The sequence below is a fragment of the Dermacentor albipictus genome, chromosome 4 (genome assembly GCF_038994185.2).
Source record: "Dermacentor albipictus isolate Rhodes 1998 colony chromosome 4, USDA_Dalb.pri_finalv2, whole genome shotgun sequence".
Taxonomy (NCBI): Eukaryota; Metazoa; Arthropoda; class Arachnida; order Ixodida; family Ixodidae; genus Dermacentor; species Dermacentor albipictus.
Genome location: NC_091824.1, coordinates 13061996 through 13080029, shown reverse-complemented (window position 1 = coordinate 13080029; position 18034 = coordinate 13061996). Strand labels below are relative to the sequence as shown.

At 43.7% G+C, this 18034-nt stretch overlaps 1 protein-coding gene across 1 annotated transcript in view; it reads right to left on the bottom strand.

Moving 5' to 3' along the window:
• The window catches only part of LOC135917090 (alpha-mannosidase 2C1-like), a 232906-nt gene that overhangs the window by 168908 nt on the left and 45964 nt on the right, over window positions 1-18034 (bottom strand). The window contains exon 5 of the mRNA XM_065450585.2: window positions 11577-11790. Within this exon, the coding sequence (XP_065306657.2) occupies window positions 11577-11790 (214 nt within the window). The remainder of the gene's footprint in view (window positions 1-11576; window positions 11791-18034) is intronic.

Here is an 18034-nt window from a genome sequence, read left to right as displayed (position 1 = left end):
GGTGTCAACCATACAGCAAGAAATAGGGTGAAAATCCAGTGGTGCTCTGCGTAGCGGTATTATATGCGTAGGTGACGAATAGCAGAACGGCGTCCCAGTTCATGTGGTCGGAGGCAACGTACGTACATTAAAAGCATGTCGCTGAGCGTACGGTTGAAGCATTTTGTGAGGCCATTCGTTTGAGGGTGGTACGCCGTAGTCATACGATGAACAACGTGGCATTCTTTGAGAATCGCTTCGCCTACTTCCGACAGGAAGACGCGTCCGTGATCGCTGAGCAGTTCTTGAGGTGGAACATGCCGCAGGATGAATCGGCGAAGCAGGAATGACGCAACATCGCGCGCTGTAGCTGCTGGGAGAGCGGCAGTTTCAGCGTATCGTGTAAGGTGATCTACTGCCACAATGGCCCAGTGGTTACCAGCCGACATCAGGGGAAGTGGCCCATACAAATCAATGCCAACGCGCCCAAACGGCCGGGTAGGGCAGGGTAGAGGCTGCAGAGCAGCTGGCGAGTGGTGGGGTGAAGATGGCGCTGGCAGTCGGGGCATGAACGAATGAACTTTTGAATGTAGTTGTACATTCTTCGCCAGTAGTAGCGCCGTTGGAGGCGCTGGTAGGTTTTGAAAAGTCTCGAGTGAGCACACTGTGGATCAAAGTGGAACGATGCGCAGATTTCAGAACGCAGGCTTCGAGGTACAACTAGTAACCACTGGCGGCCGTCAGAGGTGTAATTGCGTCGGTGAAGCAGGTCATCGCGAATGGCGAAATGGCGAGCTTGACGGCGCAATGCACGAGCGGTTGGCTGCGATGACGGATCAGCAAGGCAGTCTATGATGGAGGCAATCCAGGGGTCCTTGCGCTGCTCAGAAGCGATGGTCCCAATGTCGACGGAAGAAACGTCAAGCTGGAATATTGCGCAGCAGGCATTGTCGTCTGGCAAGGGAGAATGTGAGAGGGCGTCAGCATCAGCATGCTGGCATCCGTAGCGGTACAATACGCGGATATCGTAATCTTGTAAGTGAAGCGCCCAGCGGGCGAGACGGCCTGAGGGATCCTTCATTGACGACAGCCAGCATAGTGCATGGTGGTCCGTGACGACATCAAATTGTAGACCATACAAATAGGGCCAGAACTTCGTAAGCGCCCAGATGATCTCCAGGCATTCTTTTTCCGTGACGGTGTAATTGGTCTCGGCTTTAGTAAGCATACGGCTTGCATATGCCACAACATATTCAGGAAACCCTTCTTTGCGCTGCGCTAGGACAGCGCCGAGGCCAACACCACTGGCATCTGTGTGTACTTCAATAGGTGCCGTTGGGTCGTAGTGGCACAAAATGGGAGGAGACATCAGCAAACGACGGAGCTTAGGGAACGCCTTGTCGCACTCGGACGACCACAAATGGAGAGGTCCGTTGCTGCCAAGGAGCTTCGTAAGGGGCGATATGACGGCGGCGAAATTGCGAATGAAGCGCCTGAAGTAGGAACACAAATTAGCAAAACTGCACACTTCTTTGATGGACGTCGGTTTAGGAAATTCAGCTACGGCACGAAGTTTGTCTGGATCGGGGAGGATGCCATCCTTCGAGACGACGTAACCTAGTATCGTGAGCTGCCGCGCTGCAAATCGGCACTTCTTTAGGTTCAGTTGGAGGCCAGCGTTTGCTAAGCACGTCAAAACACGCCGTAGGCATTGAAGGTGCGTGGTGAAGTCAGAGGCAAAAACAACAACATCGTCGAGATAACATAAGCACGTGTGCCACTTCAAACCGCGGAGAACTGTGTTCATCATGCGTTCAAAGGTTGCTGGCGCATTACAAAGTCCAAATGGCATGACGTTAAATTCGTATAAGCCGTCGGGTGTGACAAAGGCCGTCTTCAACCCATCAACGTCAGCCATAGGTACTTGCCAATAGCCGGAGCGTAAATCTAGAGATGAAAAGAATTCCGCTCCGTGTAGGCTATCGATGGCGTCATCGATTCGCGGCAGCGGGTATACATCTTTGCGAGTGATCTTGTTCAGGCACTGACAGTCTACACAGAACCATACCGAGCCATCTTTTTTCGTAACAAGGACGACAGGGGATGCCCATGGACTGTTCGAGGGTCGGATCACTTCGCGGCGAAGCATATCGTCCACTTGCTCATTAATCATACGACGTTCTGTGGCAGAGACGCGATATGGTCATTGCCGCAATGGCGGTTGGGAGCCAGTGTCAATATGGTGCGTGACAGCAGACGCCCGGCCCAGGGAAGGTTGCCCGACATCAAAAGAAGAACGAAATTCTTCTAAGATGCGCAGAAGCTGTGAACGCTGAGGTGGGGTGAGGCCATCGGCAATAGATGAATCGAACACACCTGTGGGCAAAGGGTCCGACGTAAAGAGAGAACCGAGCGTGTTGTAACTGGCGCAGGACGTGTCTTCGGGAACACCTGTAATTTGTACGGCGTCGATCACTTCCACGTGGCCAAGACATTCGCCTTGAAGCAGCATCACAAGGTATGAGAAGGGGTTACAGACCAAAATAGCTGTGGAGCCCTGTTTGATGTTCACAGTCGCAAAAGGCAGCAGCAGACCTTTTCGAGTATAAAAGTGGGCCGACGGAGAAAGTAGTGCGATGGTGTCAGAGAGGCTGCTGCAATGCATTGATACAATCACCGACGAGTTAGGAGGAACGTTTGTGTCGTGCCTGACGAGTAGTTTGTTCGCAAAAGAAGCATTATCGGAAAGCGTCATATCTGAGATCGGCAACAGTTCTAGTTCGGCCCGTGCGCAATGAAAGACGGCATTGTGGCGGGCGAGAAAGTCCCACCCCAGGATAACTTCGTGGGAGCACGAAGAAATCACAATAAATTCGATGACATATACAACATCCTCGATGAGAACACGAGCGGTGCACGCCGCAATCGGGTGAATACGCTGTGCACCTGCTGTTCGGAGGGCGAGTCCAGCAATGGGCGTCGTAACCTTTCGAAGGAAGCGACAAAGCTTTGCGTCCATAACTGATACAGCGGCTCCGGTATCCACGAGAGCATATGTGCGCACACCGTCAACTAACACGTCTATCACATTGGTCGGGCTACGGTGAGAACTTCCGCGTTTCAACGGGGTCACAGCCCTTGCCTCATGGACTGCGACGATTAGTTTTCCTCATCCCGAGCTTCGGGACGAGGCCGCATCGGTGATGGGGAGCATTGGCATGGAGAAGTTGAGCGGCGGATGTTGGTGGACCAGCAGAATGGTGGTGACGCAGCCCGAGGTTCGTCATCGTAATACGGGCGCGGAGAACCCGCCATAGAACTTGGCCCATATGGTGTAGCGCTAGGCGACTGCACGCGACTACAGTGGCGTGCGACGTGGCCTGCATAGCCGCACGCAAAACATATCGGTCGATTGTCCGCTGTATGCCACCGAGTCGCTGCGGCAGGTGCCATCCATGTGGAAGGACGTGTTGGACGTGGCGGCTGGTGAAGTGATTGCATAGCAGGCTGTTGTCGGGGCATAGTGAGGACTTCGGCGTACGTGAGAGGTCCCCGTTGAGGGAGTTGTTGAGGCTGGGTGACGACTTCCGCGTAGCTGTGTGGCACAGCTGTCGGGATCTGTTGGGGCCTGGCCATGACTTCGGCGTAGCTGTGAGGCGCAGCCGCAGGAACACGCTGGTGGTGCTCAGGCTAAACCTCGTGCAGTTCTTGCGCTATGAAGCGGCGAAGCAGAGGGGCAAAACTTGGTGTAGGTGCGTGTACCAACTGCGGCTATGCAAAATCCATCAACGAGAGTTGCCAGGCAACTTCCTCGCGGACGAACGCCTTCATTTCTGCGAGCAACGCTGCCTGGTTGGACATGGCAGCCAAACCAGCGAGGTGTTCATCACGCGGTAGAGATCGACGGGTCAGTGACCGCTGCCTGCGGAGTTCTTCATAGCTCTGACACAGTGTGACAATTTCAGCCACAGAGCATGGACTTTTGGCCAGCAACATATTAAAGGCGTCGTCTTCTATGCCCTTCAGGATGTTTCGGATTCTATCAGACTCCGCCATGGTCGAATCGACTTTCCTGCATAGGTCCAGGACATCTTCGATATAGCTGGTGAATGTTTCATCCGGCTGTTGAGCTCGTTCTCGCAAACATTGCTCGGCACGCAGCTTGCGAACAGCAGGGCGACCAAATACATCGGCGAGGGAAGTCTTAAATTTCGACCATGTCTGGAACTCTGCTTGATGGTTGTTATACCACAGGCTGGCCACTCCAGCGAGGTAGAACAGAACATGGCTCAGTTTGGCCGCTTCGTCCCACTTGTTATGGTTGCCTACCCTGTCGTACGCCGTGAGCCATTCATCCACGTCAGTGTCGTCCGCTCCAGTGTAGATAGGAGGGTCGCGATGACGAGGCACCCCGGGACACGCAGTGGGTGCAGGAGGAGGCGTTTGCTGGGAGGCGTCTTGGGGCATGGTAGAGAGTAGGGTACGGGACCAGAGTTCCAGGATAATCGTCTGAGGGTACCCCGCACACTCCACCAATTCTAAAGGCGTTTATTTGGCAGAGCTCAGAGCAGCACAACGTCGACGGGCAGGGCAGTCACAGCTTCCAAGCACGAGAGCCATTGCTGAGCAGGAGCGCTCGACCCACTAGCATTTAGAGCCAGTAGCGCTGAACCCACTAGCGTCTCTCTTCGCTACATATAGTATAATCTCAGTAACACGATCACGCCTGATATGAATGAAGTTCTGATATGAAGTTCTATCCCAAGTCAATTAGCTTACAACATGCTAATTTGCATCTTGTAAACAACTTTTAATGCTGTGGCGAATTATATGAAAAATTAAGCTGCCACAAAGAAAAGTAAACAGATTCACTTATCTTGTGCAAATCATCCGGCAGCAGCGAGGATGCAGCAACAAAATAAACTCGAGATAACCAGGTAGATTTTGAATTCTCAGCCTCAGAACACGCGAGGTGAGCAGCTTGCTGCTACCAAATTGTGTGCGGAGCAAATGCACCAGTAATTTAAATTCTCATCAGCCAATGGGAATGCTCCTTGCACACCAGGTGACTACAGGAACAAATTGAGATGCCAGTCTTTCCTTTTTGCACTTGCTTTAGTCGTTTTCATTTCTGCATGGAGAAATGCAGAACTGTAAATATCTTAATGTCTCAACTCTTGCGTTTGCAGCGATACCAAGATGGCGGCACTACGTCAACGGAAAGCCCCACACACACAATCAGCTATGCAATAACACCTCAAGACAGATTTTCATACCAATTTCAAAGACAACACAATAAAATATGCAGTTTTCTCAAATTCTGCTGCATATTCTTCCAAATATTTTGCCATGAGACATAGAAAGGTTTTAGAAAGGTGAAAAACAAAATTTTTAGAAATCAGCAATCTTGACAAAGTCAACCATTTTATTGCAGCATCCTCTGCAACATTTTTGGGTGATACGAATTATTGTGCCATCCCAAGAGATTCATATCCCCGAGATTCTGCATAATACAGGGTGAAAACTAACAGCAACAATCGAATGCATATACATATATATAGCAAGCAAGCAAGCAAGATATACAGTCATTGCTGTTACTTCTCGCGTTGTAGTACGCCTATGAGTGCAGTTTTTTCTTTTTTTCTTCTTTTTCAATAAATTTAGAACTTCTGCATGATCCTGTTTCTTCTGCGGTGATACATAATGTAACTAGCTGAAGACTGTGCCATGCCCATGGCTGGCTGTATGCTACTAAAAGCCTAAGCAGGTTGGTGAACACAAACTTTCCACAGAAGCCTCCAACCAACACTGTCCATCAAGATTCTACAAAGGCTTTCTCATTTACTCAGGCCTATACATTCAAACTTCAATATAAAGAAGTCACATACGATATAAAAGTAACTTCATTATACATTTTTGGTATTTCTTACAAGAATATACGCTGATATTCGTGGAAAAAAATTACTATCACACCTATTTGAAAGAAACGAAAGCATTCTGCTCTGACAGGCCAGCAAAGGGTACCCTGCAGATTTTGATAATCCGTTGTGGTATATATGGCATAGGCAGCACAATAAGTTATATGCCTGATGAATACATTGTTGTGCCAACAGGAAAATAAAGACTTAAAAGGGCAAGTAAGAAACTATAGGTCGAGCGCTAAACTTCAACTGATTTTATTCTTACAGCAGAGCAGAGAGAATCAACAAATTCCCATGCATATATCAGTGTAGCCTAGAGGGATTACAGTGACGTTTTTACCAGCTGAATCTTGTTGCCAAACAGAAGAATGGACGTATCATTAATACAACAAGTACCTCTCTCTTTTATGTGATATGCCTCCAAAAGTTCCCTTGCTAACATAGCACCACTCCTGCCAAGTATCCTAATCTCACGCAGTAATTTATTCACGTTACCCCCAAAAGCCCTCCAGGAGAGGGTATTATATGGGGGGAATCTGCCTGCCTGCTGGCATATGGCTGCCATCTGCCTGCCAAGCAAATCATGCAATGCGCAGGTAAATGCGCATTACCTTCATTAACTGTGGACAATTCATACTCTCGGGACCTGTCATTAACGCATCTCCCCATTTGTCCCACATAGGACTTCCCACATTTCAGCGGTATCTTGCACATAACGTACAGTTTAGTGTGGTTTATCTGGCATCCTGACTGTTTGTCAACTCAGCTTATGCGCAGACACAGACCAGACAACTTCACCGAGAAAACAACTGGCGCACCAAACCTAGTAGCGACTTTCTTCAAGCTGTGGGAAAGTTTGTGGACATATGGCACCAGTGCGGGTTTGCATTCTTCTTGGTCAGTAACAGCTGTAACAGTTGCTGTAACAGTTCGTCAGTCAGCTGTAACAGTTGCCAATTTATCAGATATCATAACAAAAGACACTTAGAGTCCTTAACAGTGAGCTGAGTACATCCTTACACGACTTTCTTCCCCATTACCCCAACCTTACGGTTCAACACAACTGACGCTTATTTAAGAACAAAGTTCATGAGCTTGATAACAGGTTTATTCCACAAAGTAAAGGTTTTCTTTAACCCACAAAATAAATATCTTTTTCATCATCATCATCATAATTATGAGTCTATTTATATCCACTGCAGGATGAAGCGTTCTCCCAGCGATCTCCAATTATTGCTGTCAGGCGATGGGTGATTCCAAGTTGTGTCTACAATTTTCCTAATTTCATGACACCAGCTAACTTTCAACCGTCCTCAACTGCACTTTCCTCCCCTTGGCTTGGGTCTATTTTGTACTCTTAGTATCAACTAGAATATCACGTACCCCCATTTGCTCTCTAACCCACACCATTCTCTTCCTCTATCGTAGCCTTATGCTTAACATTTCTCGTTCCATCATTTGTCGCACGGTCCTTAACTTCTTTATTTCCCTTTAAGTTTCTGCCTCATATGTTAGTGCCAGTAAAATGCAATGATTCTACACTTTCTCTTCAAGGATAGTGCTGCTGGTCATGATTTGTTAATGCCTGCCATATGTGCTCTAACCTATTTTATTCTTTTATAAGCTTCCTATATGAGAGAGAACCTTCCATCTAAAAAAAAAAGAACTCAATTCATCCAACAGAAAAAAAAGGGGAAAGACTTTCATATAGGACAAAAATCATTTACTTCCCTTCAAAATAATTCCTAGCGGAGTAAATACACTTGTCAGAGCTTTTCTCCCCCTGTTCAAAGTAACCATAGAACTCCTCAAGTTTATTGCTGTGAGTGTTCCTTGCAAAGTTGTCTTTGCCTCATACACAGCAATAAATTTCCTTAATTTGTTGAACTTTTTTCTTTAAAAATACAAAGAAAAATTGCAGGGAGCGTGGTCTGATGAAAAGGTATGTGACAAGCACTGGCCCATCCTTAACAGGCTAATTACCATGTTATAGAAAAAGCATTCGGATCTGCGACACCATCGTGATGGAGAAACCAGTCGCCCACATTTCACAAATTTTGCTTATTTTCCCTATCATATTCTTTCTTCATCGCCTGAATAATTGAAAGTAAAATAGGTGATTGACAATCTGTCCAGGAGGAGCTAATTCCCACTACACAATTCCACCAATGACGGAAAAGAAAAAAAATGAAACAATGATCACAGCCTTGCCATAAGCACACTTGTCACATTTTTTAGTCTACGTGAAGAATTCTTGAAATGGTTTGAAACTTGCTTGGTTTCAGAGTCATACCTATAGCACCAGCTTATATCACTTGTGACAATCTTCAAGGTCTGAGTAACTTTCGACGTGATTTTTTAAATCTTTGCATCAAGTTTCTTATTGGCCATGCCTGCTACCTTTGGTATACGTTTGCGAAATTCATGCTGTGATGTCACAAGCTAGTCACAGTGACGTTAGGAATGTCGAGTTAGGATTCAAGGTTTTGATGTGTGCAGTATCTGCCACTCTTCAGGGTTTAAATCAGGCAAATCATAGTGCTCTCTGACTGTGGTGAAGCAATGTTCGCCTCCACATAGGTAGTGCTGAAATTGCACTTGCGCTTCACAGTAAGGTGGTTCTAGCAGAATTAGACTGTGCTCACAAAAGGTCTGTTTGTTTCATTGCCATAGTAAATATACAAACACTCCAGGCGCATTTCTGCCGTCATCGTCGCCGGCACCTTGACGTTCCATACAAATTCAAAGGGCGAAAACATCCTCGCCGTGCACCGTATTATCTATGTGCTAGTGAAAGCGTGCGAGGATAAGCCGAAGATAGCATGGCAAAGGATATCATTTCTGACTCCACACTCAAAATCCCTTCACATGAGCTCCAACTTATGCCAACAGCTTATGAAATCTTGTCAATTAGGTTGCAGCAACTCATCAGTTTTTTGAAAAAACCATTTTAACAATCTCATAGGTACGACTGGTTGAATGTCAGCCAGAATGAGCATGGACCTCAAAGCTCATTTCTCCTCTTGCAACAAGAACCACTCATAAACTGGTGTGTGGCTCTGTGCCTCCTCCATAAAAGTTGTTAGAAGCATTTGAAATCTCAAGCAGATTCACCATTCCTTATGAACAGATGTCACAATTTCGCAAGGGTAGCATGATGACAGTTGGGACAATTGTCACCATAAACTCGTACCACATTTTATGGGATGGGTTCACTGGTTTTACGGTATAGTACCCGGGTTAATACGGGTTTTACAGTACATTACCCAGAGTTGGAATTGGAGATGGCAGGGAGAGGCCTTTACCCTGCAGTGGACATAGAATGTGATGATGATGATGATGATGATGATGATGATGATGATGTTTTACGGTGACATCAGCATGGCTACTGACTTGTTAAGTGTCCACCTACACCTACCTTGCGGCAGAACAAAGCAAAATAATTACGAAGTTCAACTTTTTTCTGGGTCCCCCCCTCATATGCACTCAACCTATTTTTATTTTATGTCATATGCACTCCAACCCATTTTTTATTTTCTGTAAATGTCCTTTTCATTACCATGGTCGCCTGTGATTTATTTTTGGTTATTTATACATACTCAAGGCCAATTCTTTGGCTCTAGCAGGAGGGGCATACATAAACTTTGCGAAACAAAAGATATCCCACAAATGAACGTAAACATAAAAGTGCAAAATACACAACATAATACTTACAATACTGATTAAATAAAGCACAGGGATAGACAAACGTAGGATTAATAATTTTGTAACATAAACAAATTTCATAATTATTTCTCCCCCAACTGAAGAAAGATTGTAACTCTTGCAGAAAATTGTTTAGTAATTTGTTCCACTCTTTCACAGTCATAGGAAAAAAACTTTGCTCAGAGAAATTATTTCTTCTGAAAATTGGTGTCAGTGAACGTTCAATTGTATGTCTTGTATTCTTTGTAGTAGAAGGCTTCACACAATTCAAAAGATTTAATACAATCTTTCCTGAAAGATTGTTGTACAACAATATCAGTCATTTTCCTGCATATTTCCAATGTGGCAATACTGTTTGTCCTCATGAGTCATAAGGAAGAATCTAATGTTCTTTATTTTCCAAAAATGAACCTTACAGATTTCATTTGTATATGCTCGAGCTCCAAAATATATTTTGCAGTAATTATACACTAAAATCTTAGAGCTTACTTAAGCAGCATTCCTAAGCTTTCACTCTAAAAAACTATTTTTTTAAAGATGAAGCACAGATATTTGCAATGTACCATGATAATCTATTGTTCAAAATTACACAGAGATATCTGCATCGATCAACCTCAAAAATAGTGTGATTTTGAAAGTAATAAGTGAATGTGTTGGGATCTTACTTTCTAGTAAATGTTTTTTCCCCTTACTTAAAAAAGACGTTTTTTTCCCCTACTTAACTTCATACTGTACATCTCACACCACTTGTGCCGAGCACAAAGACATGTGGTGCACTATGCAACATATCTTTTTGAAAACAACAGTCATCCAGATAAAGTATAACTGAAATAACATCTTGTACAACATCAACTAAATCATATACATAAATTAAATATAACAAAGGCCCCAAAACTGTGTCTTTTGGAACTCCAGACAGCAAAGGATATACATTGGAAGAAGAATTCTGAATCTGAACAAGCTTTTGTCTATTTTTTAAGTCAAAATCCATTTGATAACACTATAGGGAAGTACCAAGTGCTCTAATACGTATAATAATTTACCATGAGGAACCTTATCGGAAGCGTTGATGAAATCTAAATATAAAGCATCCATTTGACCAGACATACCAAGTACAGTAAAGAATACATGTGCTGTTGATACTAATTTATTAGTTAATTGTTGATATTAATTCGCCCAGATCTATGCACGCTTGCCCAAATTCTAGGCACTAACTGCCAATCACAAATTCTCATCCTCTTGCCCAGCTATTGAAGATTACCTTAGTCTCCTGCATATATTAATATAAATAATAATATCTTATTATCTATTAGATCATACAGATAATAGATATCTTATTAGGCTAGCAAACCGGAGAAAAATGATGTTGCTATGACACCTCAGTAAGCACCCTTAGAGAAACACACAGGGTGGCAAATTTTATTTACCATGGCCATTTAAAAATATGCAAAATTAATTTATTCAACAAGACTTAGATTTGCTTTGCTCATCTATGTCAGGCTTGCTGCTGGTGGGCAAGTTGATTTCATTCTAAGTCTATTCACTTCCTGCACTGTAAGCCTAACTTTCTTCTCTTATTAGTGCGCCGTTTTCATTATTAGGTGACTTCAAATTAAATAAAGGATTTTGTTTCCATACACGAGTTGTTCAGGAGGTCAGGCATGCAGCCCACATTTGAGGACGCAACAATATTTGCAAAAAATTAGAGCCGTTAATCTGTTTTGCTACTGCATATTTTTATGATGCTAAAGATTCAAGAAATTTACCCAAACTAAATTTCCAACAGGCAGAATTAAGAGGCACCAGAGAAGCTACAATGTAACAGCAGTGTGCACAATACTAATTATCCATGTTGTTAGTGCCTAGTGTGGCTAACATTCCAAGGTATCCAACCTATCATTGCCCAATCCTGATTGGGTCAGCAAACACTGTTACTGTCACAGAATAACACGGTCAAACAAAGCCAACAACCTGTGAGCAGGCAAATGTGTATTCTGGGAACTTCTCCATCAGCAGAAGTGCAGACGCAAAGCTTCGAGCACACTTTCGTCTGGTCTCAGCATAGGGCCATAGCCAGGCTGTGTCAATATGGCAGTTTCCTATAGCCGCTATGGTGTGTTGGCTTTCTGCGTTGCGTTGACCAAAAAACCGGTCGGCTATTTCCTTGGCTGCTTTCAGCGAACCCCTGTTTTCAAGAAAAGCATAGAGTCAACTCGGAATAAGTCAAAAGTGAGCAAGTGAAGAATGTCTCAGCAATTAATACAACATGAACTTGTAGTAATGAGATGCTTCTTTACAACATAATTATTTCTGAAACTCAAATCACTGGAGGCACATTTTAGCATGGAAGAGCAAAGCAATAGATGCTTTGCCGCGAGCAGTCCATGCAACCGAAACCAGACGGTGCAACCAATCACATGTACCCCTCCATCCATTAGTGTTCTTGAGTGGAACCGAAATGCATGGCTAGCGGTGGCTGTGTACAGTTTATTGCTAACTGTCAGTTGTAGTACAGGGTTTTTGCTCAGAAAATATGCAAAGTCCAAGGAAAACTGACATCATTGGTAGTAACAGTGTTTATAGGCTTTTCAAGGTGCAGAGAATGTGCTTGCCCAATGACTGTAATCATTTGCTGCATAAGAAGGCTCATGCATAGTGAAAATGAATACGCTCATCCTAGAGTGCTGGATTGCAAACACACTGAGAAATGACCAATTTTAGCATAAGCAGCATAAGTATCATGTTCACAGTGTGGATACACACTGCGTGCATGATATTGTTATGAGTACTCCAGACTGCAAGAAACCTCGCTCAAGATTACTCTTGCGACCCCTTTCACGACTTGTCCAATATATAATTACACACATAGCACCTTTAAAGTGTAATTGCATCTAGGAAATGAAATAAACACTTCATTCACTTCAGAGGTTTGTTGTGGCTAAAGAAATGTAAAAATGAGAAAAGCTCACATTGCTAAGTGGCTCATCAATTTCAGCAATAAGACACATCTACTTAGCACTATAAAGATGCAAGACGAGAATGAAAAGCACAAAAAGCACAATGCTTAACTTCGACTGACTCTCTTCTTTCACTGAGAACACAAAATTAATGAGTGGCACTGAAGCCAGCTGCTGAGAAACAAGACATTTATTTTTTAACAAACAGCTATCGAAATGAGTCTTTACACAGGTTACTTTCCACATAGGAACACCCTTTTATGGTGAAAGCTATCAATGTGATGCTTAAAGACCTACCAGCAACTATTAATGCAATTAGCTTTCTTTGGGAACTTCATGCACTTCCAGGGAACTTCCTGTCTAAACATTTTCCCGCCAACTTAGATTATTGGGACAATGCGTATGTGCTGTTTTTCAATGAATCTCTTTGACGGGAACTTGGGTCATTGGGTATGTGCCACTGCTATATGCAACTCCTCAATGAAAAAAAATCAATAAATATTTCTGAACTTAAAGCAATAACTAATGAATAGAGAGTTTTAGCAGTGCCAAGTTACCGTATGGTAAGTGTGGTAATACCGTACCGGTCGAGGACAGCGCATGTGCGAACTTTACCGTATGGAATTACTTTCCTTATGGCATACTAGACGGTAAGGAGTCGGTAAGGCTCGGCTGGCACTGTGTTACGCGAGCCGAGCTGCCCCAAGCCAAAACAGTGAGAAGTTGGTGTCAGCTACAGAGTCCACACTGTGCATGCTCAAGTTTCGTGTGCATTTGTTACGATGATAGGACTAAGGCCATTGCTAATTGCATTAATAGTTGCTGGTAGGTCTTTAAGCATCACATTGATAGCTTTCACCATAAAAGGGTGTTCCTATGTGGAAAGTAATTTGTGTAAAGACTTATTTCGATAGCTTAACATTAATTCACCTGCTGTGACACGACGAAGTAGCAGCAAGACAGCCCTTCTAACTGGGAGAAAGCTTTGGCTGAACTGAACTTGCAGCCGTACCCTTCTAACAAGCGTGTAGTGTACTATGGCCAAATGAGAAAACAATAATATTAAGAAAAGCGAAAATCATCTAAAGGAAAAACAGAAAATAAAAACTGGCACCAAAAAAGAACTTCAGGTTGGTGGTACCATCAAGTGATGCAGAGTTTACTTAGAGAGGATACAGAGTTTTTATGGCAGTAACAAACTATATTCTACTTGTCTGCTGGTGTAAAGTGCTGGCAGCGGTGCAACTGACAACAAGTACTCCTATATTTATATGTTGCTTAGACAACAACACCTATGTAACAAAAATATGTTTCACGTGTTGCAGGACAAAGTGTCACTTCTTGCTGCTCGGGAGTTTTATCATCTCGCTTCGCGTGCATGACATTGTTTTTGATATGGCGATAAAGAAGGCTGGTGTAGTTCGGTTGTGCGCATGTGTTGCGATTCTTTTAAATATAGAATTCTTGCGAAAAATAAACCAGTTATCAGTAGCGTTTCTTCGTCGTGGTGTCGTCTCTTCTTCGTGTGTCCGTTCCTTTTTAGCGCTACCATTAGTTTTAAAGAATGTCACAAGGGGTTGCTACCAGCCTTGTGACTGTCTATGTTTGCCATAACCCGGCACTTCCGTAAAGAATAATGCGTGTGTGGACAAGCTAAACCTTTTTATTATTTGCCAAAATGAATATTTCGTGCTCAGCACATTGTTATTGCATTTTGCAAGGCCCCAATGTTAGCCACTATCATTATCACGTTACCGTATGCATCAAGCGGCACACGCAGCTAAAACGTTTTTAGTCATCGCGGTAGGTTGGTACGGAACGGTATTACCATACTGTATACCACACTTACCGTACTGTAATACGGCACTGCTAAAACCCTCTAATGTCATTTTTTGTGCGACATAGGTATAAATGATTGCTTGAGAGAACACCGGGCACATGTCTATGCTGTAAGGTGGCTATCTGACTGATCATTGTCATTAGTACTCATCCACCCCACAATTTCACAGCACTCGAGGGCTCACGAGGTTCCATAATTAATAGATTCAATAATCCCTCAAGTCACCCAGTAGTGCATTTTATATAGCACAATCACTTCATCCCTTTCTGACATCATTCTCTGCAGGCCTAATTACTGCACACACAGTGAAACCTCAATATAATGAAGTTGGTAAGACTGGCACTTTAATTTGTTAAAATAAATTTATTTAAACTGAAATTCAATTTCTTGTGCCCCCTCCCTTCTTGCTTGTGTGATCCATTGTTTCGCACCTACAGAATAGTTGGCTGAAGCTAGAATCAGCTCACAAGAGTGATTATCGAAGCAAAGAGATAGAAAAACTTAATCAAATGAGTGTAAGCATGCTATCTATCGCACTAACAGCAAAAGAATTTGATTTTCTGGATGTCATGGATTACTTAGAACTGATAGGTTTTCAAGCCTTTGCGTATATTTTTCAGTTCTACGCACCGATTTGCTCAGATTAAGTTGATGTCGGTTGTGTATAAAGTAGCAACAGGATTGCAAGAATAAATTATTGGAAGCAGTGCCTGCATGTGTGCATATGTACCTCTTTCTTCTTAATTATTTAATTTCGTCTTAATATGTACCTTTTTTCGTCTTAATTACTTACTTTCATCTTAATTTCTTTAATTACTCTTTATGCAAACAAGCACAATCACCAATAAATTTTTGTTACACTGGAAGGGCCTGTAAAATTCTCAGAATTATTGGGCAATCATAAAAAACTAATTTCAATGTAAAAAAATTCGCTCAAATTGAGAGTCAGCAACCAGAGGTACAGTTTCGTGCCGTGTCGACGAATCTTCATGTCGGCAGTATGGAGCTAACAATTTGAAGCTTTTGCATCCACTTCACTGCCAGAGCTGATAATGTTGCTCACAGTGGGACGATGCTATCATGCTATCAATTTTTCCCCCCAGACAAGTAATTCTGTAGAAATGTTTAGCCCCACATCATGAAGAGCGCAGGCAGAGGCAAGCGAACGCTTCATCTGCGCCTCACTTCAATGCATCTGTAAACTAGAGATTACATGACTTCCAGCACTAAACTAACAAGAAGACAGTGCAGATTAAGTCACGGCTGCCTCGGCTTGCTGAGCATTTACACCTGCCACAGATTAGCTCCAAGACAAGGCATGCAGGTAGTGCATGCACTCAGTCACGCTGATAGCCTTGGCAGCTACAGCTGGGCTAGAGGAGAAGATGCATACCCACTTGCCACCTCCCTTCTTGCTTGTGCAAAAAGACAGCATGCGTCAAAGTGCCATATCTTTCGGCTCACCCTTGCACCCACAGCATACGGTAAGTGAGGCGAGATAGGATCTTGTAGCACTTGGACTTAATACAGCACATAACAGCCAGCGGGTTTCAGCAATCGCTTTTTGCCAAGCGACCTGCAAATTGAGAGGTGCTTTTGCAAGTAGCTACATTTAATTCAAATATTTGATGATCTTCGTCCATGGGAGATCTGCATCCATTGCCTCGATATTCCTTTACGTCAATATTACCTAGATGATCCTTTAAATTACATTATATCGAAATTGTGCATAAACATACATAATTATATTGAGGTTTAAAATATATAATGCTCTATGCACAAGAAGCTATAAAAAGTTCAATACTTTGTTACATAAAGAATTCCATTATATTAAAAGGGCTCCTGAAACGGTTTGGACCAATTTTGTAGACGCGTAGGGTACAGCTTAAATAGAACATTCGCGCCACAATTTAAGTGAAGCGTTATGTATTAATGGAGCTACAAGCGATTACAAGTTACCCTCGTCCCTAGCCATGCTTTTTCTCCTCAACTCGTTCGCCGAGCGATCAGGGCTAAGCTCCGCGTTCACTGGTTCTGGGTTACGATGCGACGTCACATCGTCCACTTCCGGTTGTTTTGGAGTCCGCCTCTGCCCGCACAAAACTTCTCCGCTCGCCGCTTGGCCATCGACCCCAAGTGAGAGCTATCGAAGCAGCGTGCGTTGCAAGCATTCTGTCGTAGCGCCGAACGTGTCAGGTATTCCGGAAATCACACACTAGCTGAACGCTTCGACGGAACGGTGGAGGCATAAACTCAAGCTGATGAAGGAACATTAGCGTAGACGTACGTGAGCTGCCTGATCGGTCTCCACGGTCCAGCCACCCGTTGGCGCAGAGCTTAACCAGCCAAATAAAGAGCTAATATTGCTCTAACCAAGAGTAAAACATCTTAAACATTTACAAAAACATGTTAACGATTACACTCCTGCGAAAAATTTGCACCAGCAGCAAAGAATACATTTTGTTACTGTTACTGTGTGTAGTTGAGCTCTATGCCACCATGCAGCCACCTGGTGGCTGCACCATGCAGTCATTAAACATTTGCACTTCTGTTCATCCCTTGAAATGACACGCAAGAGGATATGGCCAGGCCATCCCCTTGCGCTTGCGTTTGCCCTAATAACGGACTCGCAAAACGCTACTGCGTTAGTAATCTGCCGGTGTAAAGTGACGGCCGCAATCATGCAAATCCGGGCGCCGATCGGATAGCGGCAGTCCGATGTACTGCATCCAGTCTGCTCGTCTACTGGCTTGCAGAGGGACACGATTTAACAGCTTGACATATTGCCAGTCGCTACGTTTGCAGTCCACACTGCAACAAAGTCGAATCATAGCGCTCGCGAAAAGACAGACTGACACTGATGGCGGAGCTCTCGTCAAAGCCGGAGCACGTTGTAACACAAGCAGACACTTGTGTGCCGGAAGTGCTTAAGTGTACTGAAAAATTGTTCTTGTGCATTCTCTTTATCTTACTTTCTTTTTATAAAAGCAAATTAACTAACATTCCAACTATTACGAACATCATTTGTTTACCATAAAGTTGGAAAAATTATCAATCACGCGCCCTGGTCAGCCAATCGGATAGCTCGCCCCACTGACGTCATATGGGTGATTTCCGTCATATGGGCAAGGGTAGCATAAAATTCCGCCGAGCAGTGTGCTGCGATCGGCAGCGATGTGCATTTTTAAAACTTTATAATAAATTACATGCTTTACGCGGAGCACTCACATGCGTCAATTAATGATCAAAAGGACCTACTCTAATGACTCAGTACATTTGTAGAAAATCGTAAAAATCATTTCAGGGTCCCTTCAAGTTCACTATATGAAGGTTTAACTGTATATTGTGAATAAGTTCTGTTGAAGTTCGTAAGGTGATGAAGAATCATGAAGGGAAAATGTAGCTAAAGCTAAGAAGGAAACCCTCTATGCACGCTTCTCAGAAAATCCAGCTTTGAATATGAAGAAAAGATCATCCCATCCAAACTGAGACTATTGCATTTCTGAGATGTTTGCTCTACCATCTCAGCTAACAAGGAAGCTAGCAGATTGCAGAGTGAAGCTGAATTAACAGACTTCTTTTCTTTTCTTTGTAACTTCAGCTACTGTCAGGCGGATGACAAAATTGCAATT